Consider the following 20,078-nt stretch of genomic DNA (forward strand, 5'->3'; position numbering starts at 1 on the left):
ATTGTAGTATACGTACCACATCCATATGTTTGAAAGATTTAAAGTCGTGTTTCCAGGCACATCCACCTTAGGTCTGATCATTACTTTGCATCAGGTGATATGCTGGCTGACTTCTTCGTTTTGGTTAAAAAAGTATATGAATTCTGTCAATTAGCTAAAAATTACCATATTTTCTTATTAACTGGAAAGTTTCAAATAGCTGTTCATCATAATTTGCACGTTAACAGTATAGAGCAAAATTAATTGCGACTTTTTATGTAATGTTATGCAAACACTAGTGACTGAAACTATGCCAGTCAATTTCTTCTGATGTGATCTGGGTATTGTCAAGTCAAGGATGAAGGGCATCATCTTTTGGGATAATACAAAACCAACAAAAGTTTGACTAGCAAATAATTTATTAACAATAACAATAAATAATTAACAATTAAATAACAAATCCTCCCAATCGGTGGGCAGGCCTCTCAATCTTTGGAACGAACTGGTAGAAAAGGTCACTGGAAGCGCCTGGATGCAGGCAGCGCAGGACGGATCGTTTTGGCATTATGGGAGACCATTGTCCAGCAGTCTACGATCTTTGGTTGAAACGACTTAACAACTAATTATTATCCTCTTCAGGTTTCAGTCGTAATCCGGAAAACAGAAACTGCCTCTAGCCACATGGCCCGTGGGGCATGTCCCCGCCATAATCCCGAGCCGTTTCTCTATCGTAGGCAGAAAAGGTCCAATCTTCAAGCTAGGTTTTTCACTAGTCATCTTCACGCTTTCCTTCAGGATCTCAGGGAGAAAACTCTTGGTCTTCAAAAAAGTTTTTTCATGAGTCGCCTTCAAGATTCTATCTTGAGTATCTTCTTTAATGTCCACAACGAAACTGTGATCGTCTTTTGGTTTGATGGAGATCTCAACTGCCATCCCCTGTGGCGGTAGCTCGAACTGGCTTGACCTGATTATGTAGCCTTGGATGCAGCCCACCAACGAGTAAAGCAAAAGCATAGATATATTCATTTTGGTTTTTTGTTATGTTATGATGCTTCTGTTATGAGGGGAAGACTGTTTATGTGCTCTGGGGTAGAATATGCTCGCTTATATATGAAGTTTTAGCTTGACGAAGTTTCCCGTTGCGTATGTCGTTACCCCGCGACGCGTGCGCGTGATTCATTGTGACGGCACGAGTCTGTGACACAAAATACAACAACTCGGTTTTTTGATACGAACGTTTTGCATAATTTACCTTTTAATTTATTACTTTACCTTAATCACGAGTGTAGTAAATGAAAACCGGTTACGCACGTGGCGTGAAATACCTAAAGTTAGGGGGAAAACCCTATATAGTTAAACATATCTTATTACTATAGGCAGTACTACGACATGGCAACAACGGTAGTTGATATTAAGTTGTTTGTTGTTTTCATTAAAATAAAATAATAGAGCACTTTTACGCTACAGCTCATTGGTAACGGTAAATGTTGATTAAGTAGTCTTCAATTTGAGTATGCTAGTGACATAATATATTCATTGTTTTTATTCTTACCATAGTATTTGGAAGGATAGTTAATTTGTTACAATTTACTCGTAATATACGTAAAAAAATCTATTTTGACGCAAATCCAAATAACTTCCTAATAAGTACTTAATTGATGACCTAATAATGTGTAATAATTAATTGTGTACGCATATAAATTGCGGTAAGTATGTAATTTAAGTAGATTTTCCTTACGGATATTCTCATTAATAATTTACTAATAGAAACGTAATTTCAGTAACTACACAATTCAGCGCCGTAATAATTATACGAAACTTTCTACTAGTGAAAACCCAAATAAAAATGTTTCTTCTAACGTGTGGGAAGTATACTGATGTCCGATGACATGACTCAGGTTGCACCATATTACTTTAATGTGATATGGGTAAGTTCTAGACTGAAGCATAAAAGTAATTTTACTTTAAAATACGTAATATGGTGCAACCCAGCCCAAAAGTGATATCTTAAAAAACTATCAACAGATTATGGACAGAACAATAAACTACATATTTTCATTAGTTATTATTAAAGTAACAGGTTATATCTATGGCATCAATTTTGACTCTTGTAAGAGTAAAAGCTCAGATAGATTAAATACGGTTCTTCGTCTACTTCTATACTGTATTTACAGAGGTAAACAAGTTGTATCAATCGAGGTTTCTACTCTATAGGTACCTAGATTAAAACCGCCATAGAAATTCCCCATTGACAGAATTAATGATCACCATGGATTTCCAATAGGCGTATGACATCGGCCAATCACTTTGAGCTGGGTTGCACCACATTATGTAAAGCAATATGGCAACCCAGCCTAAAAGTGATATCTTGAAGAACTATTAATACTTATACCGTTAGGTATAGGTACCAGTATGGGCAGAACAATAAACTAGATATTTTCATATATTATTATTTACAATAATACGCAGGACAGGGCATATAGTACCTACGCAGAACTGACGGCCGATGGGGCAGCAAGGTTCTGGAGTGGAGGCCACGTACCGGAAAGCGCAGTGTAGGACGTCCACCCATAAGGTGGACCAACGACCTCATAAAGGTAGGGGGAAGGCGCTGAATGCAGGCCGCCGCCATTGTGGAAATCATTGGGGGAGGCCTATGTTCAGCAGTGGACGTCCTATGGCTGAAATGATGATGACGATGATGATGATGACGATGATGATGATTTACAATAACAAGAATAACTGGAACATAAATAATGGCTCGTGTAGGAGTAAAAGCTCACATTATATTAATGCACAAATACACACAAGGTAAGTTGTATCAACCGAGGTTTCTACTCTAGAGTTAGATTACTTACATCCCCATAGAAATTTCCCATGGGTGTTTGACAAAATTAATGATCACCATGGATTTCCAATAGGCGTATAACATCGGTCAATCTACAAAAAGGTGGGATTCTAAGCGTAAATTTCCTTATTCTATAAATAATATTTTACACTTGTTTCCAAGCCAGTTCAGTCACACCCATAAGATTCACTTCCTCACTGATCTAACCGGTTTAAATTAATTCATTTGGTTTACGCTAAGCGGTAATTCCTAGAATAAAACCAAAGACATGAGAATTTGAGTCACACGTGCCGTGATCATTGTGACGATATGTCTAGAAACCACATTTCCATTCAAATATGGGTCATTGGCTTTTTATTGCGAGGGTCAGTAAGGATTGTTATAGTAATAGATTGGGAAGACGTAGTGGCAAGCCTCCCACTAGGTGACCAACGATCTGGTGAAGGTCGCAGAAAGCTCTTTGATGTTATAATAACAGTGGGTCGGGAAGACGTAGTGTGGGGAAGACTCCTACTCGGTGGACCGACGATTAGGTGAAGGTCGCGGAAAGCTCCTGGATGCGGGCAGCGTAGGACCGGATGTTGTGACATCCTTGGGGGATTTGTTTGGCTCAAACGAACGAACAATAACAATAGTGAAAGTTATACTACTCGTATTGTCAGATTTACTAGAAAATTAACTTCTGTTGCTCAGTACCCAAGTGATATCACCTAACCTCCATTTGTAAGAGGCGGACAATAGTGACTGAATTTCTTGCGCTGCTTCTTCCCAGCACTGGCCCATTTATTGTCCTGAAGCAGTGGTAGGGTTAATACTGGGACCTATAAAAGTGCTTTTTAAAAGCTTAGTTTTTATTAGTATTTAGGTATGTTACGGTTAAAGTGATAAATGTGAAAATCATGAATAATCGCCGGTTATTATGAATAATTACCACATGATTTGGTGAATGTGATTAATATAAGATCATTTATGTGTGTATAAAACTAAATAGGCGGCTTAGGGGTGGCCCAAGGGCCACCTATTTTTCACTTTAAATCAAAACAATGTGTTATAGGCATTATGGTAAAGTAATGTTACGCAAGAAACAGTCCAAACTCATTTTGCCAAATTATATTAATACTAGCTTTCCGCCCGCGGCTTCGCCCGCGTGGAATTCTGTCTGTCACAGAAAAACAATATCGCGCGCGTATTTGCTCACCGTTTAGACCTACCCTGGACTACGACAAACATTTTAAAACCAAAATCAGCTCAATCGGCCCAGCCGTTCTCGAGTTTTAATCAGACTAACGAACAACAATTCATTTTTATTTATATAGATAGATAGATAGATAATATGATATCAAAACGTTTAAAGTGTGAGGCTGTGCATGAGCGCTGTACACGAGCCGGCGTATAGGTAATACCTCAAGGGTAGTCCCATTTAAATTTAATAATAGAAAAAACAACCCCCAAGGGTGGAAAATTGGGGATGAACTTTTTTATACGCAATATCTCCGCCGATTATGAACCAATTTGAACGATTATTTTTTTGTTGAATAGGTATTATCAAATTTTTTTAATTTTGATTTTTTTTTGTGTTCACGCATTTGAAGTCGGTTATATTTTTTAAAAAAAAGTTAATTATTACCCTACCAGCGTAGCTACTACTACCTATGTAGGTATAATAAGAGAAAGCTCAATGGCGTCCGTGTGTTGTGTAGAGCTGTAACTAATTCAATATCATTTCTCTAAGCTTTTACTTTATTACGATTATAAAGTAAATGTCAAACTACTTAAAAGTATATTTAATGTATTTTTTTTTTGTTAAAAATAACTCATTTTTATATGAATTATTTAATTCTAATAAAGAATTTTAGTACCTAATGTGTATTTCAGATTCATGAATATTTTAAAAATGAAATATATAAGTCACGGTTTAAAATGGATTTATTTGTTTCAAATTGCAAATAAAAACAATACAACCAAATTATCAAACATCCAAAACAACATAATTTATTTACAATATTTACACTTACACTATAATAAATATTTTAACCTAAAATTTATTTATTATAATAGGACCAACAAGACATTTAATAAAACAATCTTTACAACGTTTTTGAAGTTATTCTAAATGCTGCCTTAAATAATAGGTCGCAATAGTAAGTAGACTTTTAGATATTATACAGTGTCTAAACAAAAAAAATGTTTCTTAGGCTCGTACTATGTACTTAGATTTAAATCACTAACAAACACTTTAGTCGTAGTCGGGAAAACAAAATCCGCCTCTTTGCACATATCCAGTGGGGCACGTTCCGCTTCTGATCCCAAAGCGATTGACGATATCGACATTCACATCTGTTTTCGGTGTTGGTGTCACCGGTGGCACGACGACGTCGTGTGTCCTGCGGAACACCCGACTCCCCAGCTCCTCTGGTTTTGGTGTATCAGCTTTCTCCGAAGGGCGAATGATCACTTCAACTGTCATTCCGTTTGACAGATCCATTTTGTGCGATTTGATAACGTGACTATTCACTGCCACTACCAAAACCGCCAATACAGCAATCCACAGATTTTGAGCCATGTTTAAGTTTATGTTATTTATTTATTGTATGTTGTATGAATAAACGCCACAAACTTTATGAGCTTGTCCTGCAATGTACGAGATTTAAATACCGTTCGGCTTGAGGTAAATTTTTTGTTGAGTCCATGTAGCAGTTGTAGGTCGTTCCCCGGGGTCATCGAGATGTGATTCACTGATGACGAGTACCTACGATTGAACAATGACAATATCGAGTGACAAGTTAACTAATTTAGGACGGTAAACCCCACCCTGGATTAGTTTGGAAAAGTTTAATTAGCGGAATTAGTGAAACATCGATTTGACATACAAAAAAAATGCATTTTTTGCATATTGGTGCATTATTATTATCACTACTGAACTAGTTTTAATAAAAGTTTTGACAGGTACGAGTATGTGTAGAGATTGGTTTCTTAGCCCCAAAAATAGGGAAATAAAATAAAAAACGATAAATGTAATAGATGTAAACATATAAGTTCTCATTGAATGCACAAAATAGTTTTTTCTCACGAACCGAAATTCTAAAAATACTTACACGCTCAATAATTAAAACAACTGAAAGTTCACATACGCGAATCAAGAACAGGTTGGTAATATCAAAACAAATAAGGAATGTTGTTTGAACTACTATATCAAAACTTGTTTGACATTTTAATGCAGGTCTAAACTTGACCGCAGTCTGACTTCTAATTTGCATATTTCATTAATATGAGACTGTAAATCGGTCGAGTGCGAATTGGACTCAAATATAACGGGTTCCATACACCCAAGATTAGAGAGAAGACCAGTGGCCTAATTCACGTATTTTGACAGTCAGTCAAGATCTCGCTGACGTTCAGTAGTCGACCCATTGAAAAACAGTTCTAAATCCGTATTCACAAGGGTAATTTTTGATAGAACGATTACTCGATAGGATCGCAACTCAGTGTGTTGTTGTCGTTGAAGTTTTGTTACATGAATAAGGGGTGTGTTCTTGTTGCAAAGTCGTTTTTATTACGCATCTAGGTACTTGGGATGTCACAAGTGCTTAACTTGATGTGCCGTCTTGATACTTTCATCACATTCTATTAAAAACTTACGTTTTTTATTTATGTTTTTGCAAACTTTTCTTGTTTTTTCTTGTTCTTATCGTTTAAAGTGCATCATTTTTAGGGTTCCCTAAAAATGGCAACAACCAGTGTTTAAATGAAGATCAGCGGTGAAATAATAAAAACTTCCTGCGGCATCTTAATATAAGTATGTTAGTGGTTGTGCTTATGGCATTTACATGCATTTCATCATAATTAAAATCTAAAATCCAATTACCATCATCATTAATTAAATCAGATAGTATCTTCTTAATATTTCCGTTTTCAGGAGTTTTCAATAATATCCATTTTGTGAGGTGTCAGAGAAATGTGTAATTTGATAGAAAATTACAGTGAAATTTTTCTGATGTTCCATACAATATCGTCATAGTAGGGCTGAAGAAAGTCCATTCCACAGTTTTATTGTGCGGGGCAGGAAGTTTCTAAAGTAACCCACAGTTGTGGACTGCCAACCATCCGAGTGATGGGGATGGAAATGCTTACTCTAAAAATGTTACAGTAAAATTTTTGATAGGTAGGTACATGGACAAACTCATAAACGGGGCAGTACCTTTTCAAATTCAAACCTATTAATAAACCCACACACACTTCCTCCTATTTAATGAATGAGATTCCTCCACAGAAAAACCGGAAAATGTATTTGCGTACTGAATTACTAATACTACGAGTAGTAATATGTTATCTGTGCTAATATTATGGTAAACACATTAAGCTGAACACTTCTTCTTCTTTTGTCTCGTTTTATCCCGTAGGCGCGGCTTCCATCAAAGCGGAGCGGAGCAAAGCAGAGCGGAGAAGTGTCGGGCCTATAGGATTCTGTATAGGATTTGACAGCGGAAGCGGCGCGACGTCTTAGGTGACATTTCATCCGAGAAAATATGATCCGCGAACGAGTTGTCTCCCTTTCAAAGTTAGGTGTCGAATCATCCGCAAAATATTTATCTTCGGATTAAACCAACTTGGAAGATAGATCTAATTTAATTAAATTAATATTATTTAAGATGAGACGACACCTTCAAGTTTAAAACGGTGACGTTTCATGCGAAGATTTTGATCATTTAGCGGATGATTCGACACCTTACAAATTTGGAAGGGAGACAACTCATCCGCGGATGAGATATTTTCGGATGAAATGTCACCTAAGTCGGCGCGACGCGGATAGGAGTGGAATCGTTATTTAAAAAGATCGTCAATCGTTACGTCATTTGGCTGAAACGAACGAACGTTATTTAAAACACTTCTCCGCTCTGCTCCGCTCCGCTCTGCCTTGGTGGGTCTTACGTGGTCGGGTACCCCAATCATGCGCCGCCATTTGATTCTATCTTGAACGTCTTGTTCGTGGAGTCCCAACTCCCAATATTTTCTCGTCCTTTTGCATATTTTAGACATGACTAATCTGAACACTGTTTTACCTAATTAAGTTATAATTTGTAACATTTTGCATCAGTTTACTTAGTCATTGTAGTGACATCATAGTGACGCAACCTTAATTTTTATTTTTTCATGATGAACCATGCGAAAGGTGTCATCTTTATTCGTTAAGATTTAGATAGGAGTTTAACTTGCTCTAAATGTAGAGTTTAAGCTCAATAGTGTAGTAACGAAGACGAAGAACGAGTCATTCACATGGGTATAAAACTTTGGCTTAGCCAAAGGAAAAGCCAACCATTTCTTGTTAGTGACGTCAGTCTTTTTAATAACCCAAATAACTAATTGATTTTAAAGCAACTTGAAATGTTACATAACTGTTGTGAAATTTCAGGGCTAAAATGCACTCTTATGTAGGCTTAGGTAGATACCTACAATCTACATTCGAAAAATAATCACTGCTCTATTATTATTTGTACAAAAATGGTGCCCTAGAATTGCAGGCTAGGTGACAACTAGGTATCTAATTGTGGAAAGGATTTATTTACGAAAACATAAAGATAAGTTGGTATTGGCATAGTAAGTACAGTCAGCGTCAAATATTTCGTGACACCCAAAGTGTCCAATGCGCACTTGACATTGGCGGAACAGTGTGCTCCCAGTGGCGAAAAAACACAAGTCCATCGCCATCAACAAATGAAGAAGAAGACGCAATAAGTTGATAACACTAGGTACCTTATTCCTTAATGCAACAAAGACATGTTTCCAACTTTTTGGCCACTTTGGGTGTCACGAACTATTTGAAGCTGACTGTACGAGGATCATAAAGAAGGAGGCCACGTGAGTCCGATCGGTTCCCTGGGCTCCAGATAAACATGAAATACTGGACGGGCCACTCAGATTATGGTAATAAATAGTGGGAATATGCTACTAACGTAACTATGGGTAGGACACATAGTGGGGTCTGCACCCTACTCCATTGTGACCGAAGGTTTTACTTCGGATTTTAATTGCATGTTAAAATTCTCCTTGGCGTTAGGTATTCTTCTATTCTTGAAAAAATAGTACTTATGTGATTTAAAATTAAATTTCGCATAAAATCGTGATAGTACCTACTGTGTTGAAATTATCGCCATATTATACTTCGCGGTATTGCATCGAGTAAGTATTAAACGTGGTACACAGAACTATGCATAGATAAGTACACTTAATAATTTTCTGAACTATTTCAAGCAGGCGTATACATACCATATTCATAGTATGTAGGTGCTAGATAATCATCGGTATTTATTAGCAATAAAGTGAAAAACAATAAAAACATCGGACATGTCATTTTCTACTTATTTCCAATACCAACATGCTGCTGGTCTGCACTCTGCTGCTTTTTGTGAGGTAAGAGTTACAACAATAAATTATTCTTAACTTCATAGTTAACGATATTTTTTTCTAATTTTATAATTAGTTTCTAAAGTTATCTTTAAGTTCATCTTCAAAGAAATGTTAAAATTAAATTTTATTACTTTCTTCGATTGAGTTGTCTCGATCCTATTTAATAAAGATACTTTAATAAATCTACGGGCTGGAAAACGTAGCGTGGGCAGGCCTCCTACTAGGTGGACCGACGATCTGGTAAAGGTCGCGGGAAGAGCCTGGATGCGGGCAACGCAGGACCGTTCATTGTGGAAAACCTTGGGGGAGGCCTTTGTCCAGCAGTGGACGTCATTTGGCTGAAACGAACGAATAAATCTTATCGCATTTTTATCGGAATCAGGATTTAAAGCATTAATCCTTAACAGTTACACGCGCGTTGAATCCTTTTCTTTTGTCTCCTCCCACTTAGGCGAGTGACGGAGCACCGGGGTCTTTTCAGTGGGTATGCCTCGTCCTTCTGACTTGGTGAGCCCCACATAACCTACCCTGTCCCCGCAGGGTAGGTATGCGTTTCAACGCATTTTTTCCCCGTAAAAAAAAAAGGTTATGTGGGGCTCTCCCTGCCAAAAGGGCAGAGCCTACCCACTAAAAACCTGACGGGTCCCTCGGGTGGCGCTTAATGTCCCAATTATTTATATGCCTAGAGACATGACAACGACCCGTTTTCTTGCGATGCCTATAAAAAAACTGTAAATATGCCAAATGACTTAAAAATCTGAGACCTAAATAGTTCTAGGCATACGAGTAGGTAATATGGGATAAAGTCACGCATAAATTTTATACCTACTGTTCAACATGCGTGTATTTTTTTATTAGTGAAGGGTTTATTAACTCAATAGACCCAAAACTATAATAAAGTTCCGAAATAGAAATGGATAGTTTAACATTTTCCTTTGGCGTAAGCGGGCATACCCACGTCACACGTGCGACAATTTTACTGACACAACTGGTGCGTAAAACACGCCACACATCTCTACGCGTCATGTCAATAAGGAAAGTTTAACCATAGAATAGTTACATTTTAGATGTAAGAAAATATATGAAAATATGAATAATGAATAACGAGTAAGTGCATAACAAAATTAAATAATTAAATTATGTATTTATTTATAACGCAACATACCTTATGTTGAAATAACATAACTTTCACCATCACTATAACGTATCTGTAGCCCAGACTTGACAGTGCTTTATAAAGGCCAATATTTTTTGTTTACTCATTATTTCTATAACTCTACTCGTACCATATTTTAAACGCAGTATACTAATATGCTGTGAACGATGAAATCAACATTTCAATCTTTTACAGCGGCAGTGCTTTCTGCCGAGGCGTAGCTCCTCTCGCCTCCACGGAGGAGGATGGGCCATTAATACTTACGCCGCTAATCGAAAAGGGTGAAATAGACAAAGCCAGATCTCTGTCTAATGTAGACCCAACCTTATTCACTGGAATCAAGAGCCATTCAGGGTTTATAACGGTGAACAAGACAGCCGCCTCCCACTTGTTCTTCTGGTATTTCCCCGTTGAAGAGAAGAAATTAGAAGAAACGCCACTGGTGATTTGGTTGCAAGGCGGGCCAGGAGCTTCGTCTTTGTTTGGACTTTTTAAAGAAATCGGTCCGTTACAGTATGAAAATGGAAAAGGTACCTATGCCTAAAGTCAATATAATAATACCTATATTATATTGTTTGTTTGGTTACTGTTGAATAATACTCCCCTAATGATTTCCACATGGCCCGGTTGGTAGCGGTCTGCATCCAAGCAGCGCCGAGGATTCCGTCAACTGGGACCGCAATTAACTGGGACCGCGGTCCCAGTCGCCGGATGCGTAAAAATTAAATAATTTTCTTCCGGCGACTGGGACCACTCATGGATTTTAGTACTGTACCGATTTTGGATTGAATAATATTTCTGTACCCCCAGTGAAAACGGAGTTAAGTCGAAAATGGTGATTTTTGGGAAATCGCATTTGAAGTTAAAAAAAATCCTGCTTCGTCGCTATTAGAGATAACTTGGTGAAATATTTTTTAGGTGAAAGGTAATGTTAGATATAATTAGGCAGTGTGCCAGTTTGGGAAATATAGCATGTAGTTTTTTCGTAATTAAATAAAAACCCAGTTATATCGCCATGCACGGCAACTTTACATTCGTGTAAAGTGATGTANCATTAGGTTTTTTTTTTAAATTTGCATTTTTAGTATCTGTTGTCAAGACTAATCAGGTGATTTGCAGTTGCTTGGGGTTTGAGCCACTAGAGCAGTGGTTTACCTTAGTAAATTAGCTCTCTTGATCATAGATACTTTGATATTTGGATAGCGGGTTTGGCTGAGATCAGGTTCTCGTGTAGTCCTTTATGATAAACCCAGCTGAAGCCGCAGCGAAAGCAGACGTACAGGATTCTTTCTTTTCCAAACATTGTACTGATTATGGTTGGTATGGTTTCTGCCAAAATTTATGTTCGGGTGTACTATATTACATGGGTCATACTTAGGCAAGGGAATAAACGAGCAAGAATGATCCTTTCCCATAATTTTAACAATACAAATGTCAGATTAATTGAGCGATAAGAGGATCAGTTAGGCGACTTGCCACTTGCCAGCCTTATGGATCATTTCCAAAGTTAAGAGACTTGCGAGGTTCTCACTCAATGTGATCATTGTCAAGACCATGGACTTCATGGTGACCAGATCAAATGCAAGTGCTTTACGAGGGTCCATTTTGGCTATTTCTTTAGCTTAGCCATCTCTCTTAGCGTTTTAGCTCTTTCGTTTTAGCCGAAAGACGTCCTGCAACGCTCGCATCCAGGCACTTCCTGCGACCTTCCCCAAATCGTCGGTCCACCTAGTGGGAGGCCTGCCCACGCTACGTCTTCCGGCTCGTGGTCACCACTCAAGAACTTTACTGCCCCAGCGGCCATCAGCTCTACGAGATATGTGCCCCGCCCACTGCCACTTGATTTTAGCGATTCAAGTGGCAGTGGCGGCGATCTGTGGGCTATGTCAGTCACTTTGTCCTCCTGCGTCTTTTGTCCTCAATTAGCATAGTAGGGATCAATCTTCTACTTTGAACTTAAGGAGGGTAAGCGGAAACATGGCGGTCAACTCCTCAGATAGTCAAGTACAAAGATGTCCAGAAGCAGCATACGAAAAGATACTAAATGAGCCCTCTCAAATCACAATGGGAAGGTTTGGCAGCACAGCACCTAGAATGGCGGGAGATTGTGTTGTGTAGAGGTCAGTCCGCGAATTCAACAACAGCAGCGCACAACTGAACTCGACGCAAAACGCGATGATGTAAATCCCGTCCATCTGCCGCCATTCACTATAATTATGTTGGCGGCGGGTAATTACTCTCAATGTGCGAGGAGTTTGCCGCGAAGATCGGCTATGTAAGCCATCTTCGGGCGCACCAGCGCCGCTAAGACAGCTAAGTCGAAGTGGTCACCATGACCGAAATCGGTCGGATAAATCATCATCATCAGTAGGAATCACAGGCAGGCATAGCTGCCAGTTTATTATCGTTTTTAAATTTATTAAACCCTTAATCATTAGTAAAATATCCTAACTGTATGCATAAAACCTTATCCCGAAATAGGGGACATGAGTTCACGAACTTAGAAACAGAGCAAAATTTTGTCACGAAACAGGATCCAAACAAGAGGTCCGCAGAACAATTAATATAAAAAAAAGTTCAAACTATATATCTATAAATTATGTATTAACTTACTGTCAAAAGACCAAAGTTTAGCATACAAAAGCTTTCATACTGATATCATGCTTGGTTATTTTTAAATAAAATGTTAAAGTCGTTAGAGCCTTAATATACCGAAGTAGGGGGCACTTACCTTAAGTCATCAACAAGACAACCATAATCATAAATTTATTTATTGGCAGATTAAAAAGTTATAAAAATTTAATTCCGTGTTTTGTAAGTACCTCATAAAGTAGGTAGATTTAATAAACATTGAAGTTTAAGAATTCTAAGTTTAATAATTTATAATAAAGAAGTAATTTATTGTTTACTTTTATGGGTATGAGGTAAGTATGTTCACTATTCATTAACGACAATGAATAATATTAAATTCTTGTAGATAGCATTTTAAACATGCCACTTTTGCAAGTTTATATATAAGTGAATTAACATATGAAATAAATATAAATATACCTATTCTTATAGGTCGGTGCTGGTCTTCTGAGCTTCGTGCAACAATTCCTGATGGTTTTCGATGAACTAAGGGAGGCACCTCTTTTTATCACCGGGGAATCTTATGCCGGGAAATACATTCCTGCTTTTGGCCATTATATCCACCACAACAACGTCAACAACCGTGATAAGTCCCAACACATAAATTTAAAAGTAAGTTCTTATATTTTAATATCTTACAGTTAACCCTTCATTTGGCAAGACACAAATTGTTTGATTTTTTCAATAAAATCTATTTAGACCTAATTGTTACTATCAAATTAAGTTAAGAAAAATAGTAAAAAAAATATTTGGTTGGTATTTTCGCGAAAAACGATTGTTGCTTATTTACCACATTGCCAAATAGGGGTTCTTAAATAAAACATTGAGATATATTATAGAATTATTTTTTTTATATGAAAATCTTAAAAAAACCAATCGTATTTCACATTTTATGCATTAAACTTTTTTTTGGCCATTTTCGCAAAGTCGATTAATGACCTTTTTCTCCAACATTTGATAGATGACGTATGTCATCATACTTCACGATCAATATGCCGAGCCAAGGTTGGCTTTTTATTTTCTCTTTAGCTTCTGAAACTGGTATGTTACCGTTATCTGCTATAGTTGTTGACTTCAACGCAAGAAAAATGTGTTTATCATTTAAATCAGTTCAGCGGTATAAGTGTGAAGACAAACAACACAGAGACAGACAGCAAATTCTTCCTCTCTCCTAAAATGCTGTGCCCGACAGGGTCCGTAATTGCATCAAAAGTAATTACTATACCATCTCTATAACATTATTCATGTAATACATGATTGATTTATTGTGTATTGACACTCTTTTGTATTAACAAAAAGCTAAACCTATTTTGTTAGATGTTTGGCACTGTTGCTTCTAGGCAACATCGAGGTTCGGAAGCATGTCATGTATTAGAAAACACAATTTCTACGCCAAATATTGCTTTATATGATTAGTTTGATTTATTATGAATTAAATTTAGACAAAACAAAAATAATTAGAGATGATAAAATAGTACAAAATCATAAAACTTCCGTCTTTGTTATTCTCATTGCGCGTCATCTTGGCGTCTGACAGAAATATGGATATGAAATCACTCAAAACTCAGTCGACGACCGATTTACTAGTGTTTTGCTGAACTAAGCTTTGTAACAAAATCGAATGATTTGCACAAAACTTATTATTTGGTGCTGTAGAAATATTCAAAGTGGTTGTTGCTTAAAAGCATCACTGCCAAATGAAGGGTTAAGAAACAAGATGAAATAAAAACTAAAAATTGCGTTCGAATAATTGAAACATTTTTACATTTTTACTGCTAGTATTGTTAGGTTATTACTTAGTCTTTGCTGTTAAAGTATACTTCTGCATAATAAAGGTCATTGCGGACTTATCACCTCGGAAAGGGATCAACACCGTATCGCCTTTCGCGTGCTGTTATCGCCTTTTGCGCGCTGTCAATTGCGAGGCGTTACGGTGCAGATAGTGTGTGTTGCAGTATGGAGTTTCATACAAAGAATACTGACCACCTCGAGTTGATATGGTTACGTACGATCCCTTTTCGGGTTAATAAATGTGCTATGTCCTTAATTCTAATAGAATAAACTCTAGATTCTAGACTCGTATACATAACTATAACTAGCCAAAAGTTTTATGTTTTATTCAAAGAATAAAGTATTTTTTTATCATTAGGGTTTGGCCATCGGAGACGGCTGGACTGATCCGCCAACGCTGTTGCAATACTCAGAATTCGGCTTACAAATTGGCTACTTAGACCCAAACCAAGCGGCACAAGTAAAAGCTTTTGAAGATTCTGCTAAAAAAGCTTACAAAGATGGTGATTTGAAAACTTACAAAAAAGTAAGAACAAAACACTATAATAATGTATCCAGCCCTTATCCTTTCCCTCCAAATATTTTATTCAATCAGCATATCGAAGCCTTAGAGTAAAAACCTCTTAAGTGTCTTCCAAGTACTTATGTAATTTTTCAGGAGGAAATTCCAGAACTGTTATATTCTGTAAGACTGGTCAAAATACATAAATGAGAAAAAATGCATTCCTGAAGTTTTCACTCTAAGGCTTTTCTATTAAAATTTAATATTGACTTTTCAGCCGAAATTTTATAGTATTACGTTTAAAAATATTTATTATGCTTATTTTAAACAGGAAGCCAGTGCTGCTTTGGATCATTTTTTTAAAATCGCTACGATACTCAATCCTTATAATTATATAGATGACGAAGTACCAGGAATTGAATATAACAAGTTTCTAAACACGGAAGAAGTAAAAAAAGCACTTCATGTGGGACGTACCAATTTTACAAATATAAACTTTGACGTTTATTTTGCTATGTCAGATGACTTTTATTTATCTGTGAAACCGTGGCTAGAGGAACTACTTGAAAATAAGTACCCCGTCCTGGGATACAGGTGAGCGTTTAATAATGTAAAACGACAGCATATATCAGTCACTCAAAATCACCCCCATCACAAATAAGCACTTTTGCACGTCCCAGTATTAATCCTACCACTGCTTCGGGACAATAAATGGGCCAGTGCTGAGAAGAGGCAGCGCAAGAAACTCAGTCACTATTTTGTCAGCCTCCTTTTCAAGGATTTACAGTCTTTAAAATATACATACTTATTTATAAATATTGATGCGAGCTAGACAGTATACATTCCAAACATAATATCTTTATTTTATATGTAATATCAAAGATAAAGTGGCCCTTTTTCATTAAGGTGATATTAATAATATTATGTGCTTTTTTCTCTACTTCTCTACCAAATCAATAAACAGGGCATGACAATGACTCCATGGGAGCCATAGGATCACATTCAGCTTGTTAACCATAGTTATTGTTGTTACCATAGCACAATTAAAATATTACCTGTACTGACCACGGCCGGTGCGACTCGGTCGAAACGTCAGGCTAACACATGAAACATTTTAATGTTACCTATCGATATCGTAATGTACTCGTATCGCGTTAAAACCTGTTTAAATTAATTCAATTATGAAACGCGAAAGTTTAAAATTAACCATAGTATAGGTACAAGCTTTGCTTTGTTTGTTTGGGACTAAGATAGCCCAAAGAATCCAAGGATATTTATTTATTAATCCCTTCAAGTACCCGCGAATCGAGACGCTATAGAAATTAATTGTTACGCGGTCTTAAGCGACCGCTTGGGGTTTGGTATACATGGCGACTTTTTGTAGCGATGCAGTCGTAGCGATGCAGTCGCGCTGCTGTAGCGCGTTAGTAGCGCGTTGGCATCGCTTCTGTAGTGCGTTGCAAATGCGACTGACGCGCGTTAGTAGCGATGCTGTCGCCGTGGGCGAGGGCCCTTAATGGTAACACCCTCACAATCATAATTACATACTGTTTTAGTGGCCAATTGGATGTCATCGTAGCTTATCCTCTATCTGTGAATACTTACCAAAGCCTGAAGTGGTCGGGGGCTGACGGGTACAAGAAAGCTCGTAGAGGACTTTATGATGATACAAGTGGAACACCATCAGTGTAAGAGTATTATGTTTTTTTTATAAAAAAATATAAAGGCGACAACGGCGAAATAATCATTACATGAAATAGATAGATATAAATTATTAAATGTTAATGTAAATGAAACTAGACACATAAAGAACACGTAATTGTATAATGTATCTAACCATAGCTACTTATTCTAAACTTTAAAATATTGTTTCCCATTTTCTGTACTTATACTTATATTATGTTGTATATTATTTTCTTTTACTACGAAATTAAAATCAGGATGTATAGAAAATAAAGCAATTATTTCTTGTAGAGTTACGAAGTTTTGTGACACTCATGTAATATGTTGCAGATACCTGAAGAAATACGCCAACTTCATGGATGTCATGGTCCGAGGTGCCGGCCACATGGTCCCCTATGACCAACCACAGGCTGCTATAGATGTCCTGACATATTTTATAGACTTCGCTCTCTCTGGAGAAACAACAGGCAACGTCCTTAAAGAATATCAACCTATACGACGACCTACGAGTATATCCTTGTTCAACGTTCAACAAACATTAGACGTTGATGACTGGTCTAACACTAACAATTAACTGATGATGGTGATGATTTTATTCAGTCATTTCTTTAATAAGTTTAACCAATTAAAGAAACATTGAGTACTTACGTGTTTAATTATTGTACTGTTATAACAGCAACCACTGGTTATTGTAGGTATGCTTCTTTTTAGAAAAAAAAACCACAATAACTTGATTCAATTTATTAACACTCAGTCACTCAGTTGTTTGACAATAATAAGGCTGAGTTGCAACATCTTACTTTAACTTGACAAACGTCAAAAATCTGTCAAACTCCATACAAAAAACACCGGTTATCGTTAAAGTTACGGTCAAAGTTAGGTGGTGCAACTCACCATAAGTGTAGGTAGGTATTCGTATAATATGAGTAGATTAAATTTCAATTACATCAGGATTGAGATTGTGAAGAAGACATTTCAAATACTTAAATATTCGATAATAAATTAATGAAAACGTACTATATTACACACCTTTATTTTCAAGTTTATAGTTTTTTTCATTTCTGTGTCATTTCCTGTTATTCGTATTTTTTCCAATTGGAAATTTCTTCAAGTATGATTTGCATTCATAAATGAAAGCTATTGTTGCTAAACTGTATCCCACAAGAAGAACACAGAATACTTCCCTGAACTGGTGCAGCCATTCGGAGGACACCACATCAAAGCGACGAACAGTCAATTTACTCCTAAACAGGATATCTTCAGATCTTTTCTCTAATAGACCACCAGATCTTATTCTTCGGGAATACGTAGCATAGGACGGATACAAACTAGAACCACGGGTAAAGTATATCGTCCGCAATATAAGAGATAATGGTTCCAGCATTCTGATCAGTTCAGGTTCACCTTTCGAATCCAGAAATTGCAAAGAAAATATCTGGAACTCTGTATCCGCGATCACCGTGTAATGCTTCTCCATTCGCCTTTCCTTCAACTCGTTCAAACATCCAACGATAGTGTAACATTCGGGAGTATCGTTAATATTATAAGATCTCAGCCACATTAGACTCTTCAAAGGTTTACATGTCTTTATAGCCTCGTCCAAATGATTTATTTGATACTCTCTTATCGGATTAGTAGTAGCACTCAGTATAAAAGCTTGGATCTTGTACGACAAGAAGAAAACAAAGAACAACATGCAGCACACGAAAATCCTGAGAGAACTTCTGTCTCTTATCGTTCCTGGATGTACTGAGTTATTACCACAAACGTACCCGAAAACAATAAAAACGTCTCGAATTGCATCTTTTTTCTTTTTTTGAAAAACTGAGAAATGTACAATAGCAATGCAGAAAAATGCAATAAGCAGGAAAATAACAATGACTGTAGTTAAACCAAATTGCCTCATCACCGCTGGCCAATTGTTGATAAGTGGAGCGCGAGTGACTACCACCCAATTGTAGTCCAGATTGTACGGGTATGAATAATCCAAAGCCCTAGCTCGAGGATACAAAAGAATTAACCCCCCTGCAGCAACATGTGCATCTCCCGAATCAATCTCGCTAAGCATTCCTGTAAAGGTGAAGTTTTCCAAAATAGTTCCAAAAAAGTCATCTGTCATATTATTCCTCACATATTCCACGTTGATACCTTCAGCTTCTGCCCACAGTGCCAAACGAATCTGAGTAGTTCCTGATCCTAAAGTTTTGTTGAAACTAATGAAGGGCCAGTAACTGTGAGCGACTACTTTAACATGACACCCTTTTAATGTTTGAGGTGTTTTGTACTGATATATGTTGTCTGTAGGATTTAGTTCTGAGCACTGGGTGACAAATTGTAATGTCTTAATAGCAGGTTTTCCACAAACATCTAATTGGGGATTGAAGGCATAGATTTCATAATCAGTCCCGCTCTCGCTCGGGGTAACAACGGTTACATTAAAAACGTTAAGTTTTAATAACAAGCCCGACACTAGTCGAATGTGACCATCCAATTGCTCGATGATTATAATAAAGTGTCCTCTTGGATTCCAGAAAAAGTCATTTCTAAGTTGCTGTATACCACTTTGAAATTCTTGGTAGTCGTCACAATGTATCACGTAAAATTTGTTTGGAAATGTGTTATCTGGCCACAGAAATGCACGAGATACAAATGTTACTGGTTTAGTAAATAAAAAGGCAAAGTCACTGCTCTCTTTGAAGTTAACGACGGTCAAATCGGTAATAATACTTTCTGTAGTTTTAGTAATACGTTGTATGCACTTAGCCACGTTGTCTTTTCTTGAGACATCCACGAATTTGCAATCAAGAGAAGTAATGACAAAAAGAAAACACATCAAGACAATTTCAGCATAATACATTTTTGGAAACTATTGAATTCGAATACGACCGAATCCAGAGACTAAAGAATAAAGAATAATCTAAACCTACATACGTTAAACACAAATTGTTAATGAAATTATGCACTTTGAGGCATTACGTGTTGATCACTGTTGTAGAACTGTTATTAATAACAGTTTTTATCAATAATGGTAGCTTAATTGAAAAATATACTTTCTTACCTCCTCTTTTATATTTACTTTGTTA

At 36.9% G+C, this 20,078-nt stretch overlaps 3 protein-coding genes across 3 annotated transcripts; 1 reads left to right on the plus strand and 2 right to left on the minus strand.

Annotated features, from left to right (window-relative positions):
• Positions 1–408: 408 nt before the first annotated feature.
• On the minus strand, positions 409–1,047 carry LOC114364557 (uncharacterized). The gene has a single exon (XM_028320747.1). The coding sequence runs from the start codon at positions 1,003–1,005 to the stop codon at positions 622–624; it is 384 nt and encodes a 127-aa protein (XP_028176548.1). The 5' UTR covers positions 1,006–1,047; the 3' UTR covers positions 409–621.
• Positions 1,048–4,893: 3,846 nt separating this feature from the next.
• Positions 4,894–5,433, minus strand: LOC114364556 (uncharacterized). Its single transcript, XM_028320746.1, has one exon. The coding sequence runs from the start codon at positions 5,388–5,390 to the stop codon at positions 5,064–5,066; it is 327 nt and encodes a 108-aa protein (XP_028176547.1). The 5' UTR covers positions 5,391–5,433; the 3' UTR covers positions 4,894–5,063.
• Positions 5,434–9,200: 3,767 nt separating this feature from the next.
• Positions 9,201–17,569, plus strand: LOC114364544 (vitellogenic carboxypeptidase-like). The gene is made up of 8 exons (XM_028320735.1): positions 9,201–9,235; positions 10,584–10,918; positions 11,474–11,496; positions 13,452–13,631; positions 15,169–15,336; positions 15,644–15,906; positions 16,869–17,000; positions 17,326–17,569. Exons 1-8 carry the CDS (start codon positions 9,201–9,203, stop codon positions 17,567–17,569), a joined length of 1,380 nt encoding a protein of 459 aa, XP_028176536.1.
• Positions 17,570–20,078: the final 2,509 nt, after the last annotated feature.

Source organism: Ostrinia furnacalis, unplaced genomic scaffold (genome assembly GCF_004193835.3).
Source record: "Ostrinia furnacalis isolate ACB-3 unplaced genomic scaffold, ASM419383v2 OfSCF7447, whole genome shotgun sequence".
Taxonomy (NCBI): domain Eukaryota; kingdom Metazoa; phylum Arthropoda; class Insecta; order Lepidoptera; family Crambidae; genus Ostrinia; species Ostrinia furnacalis.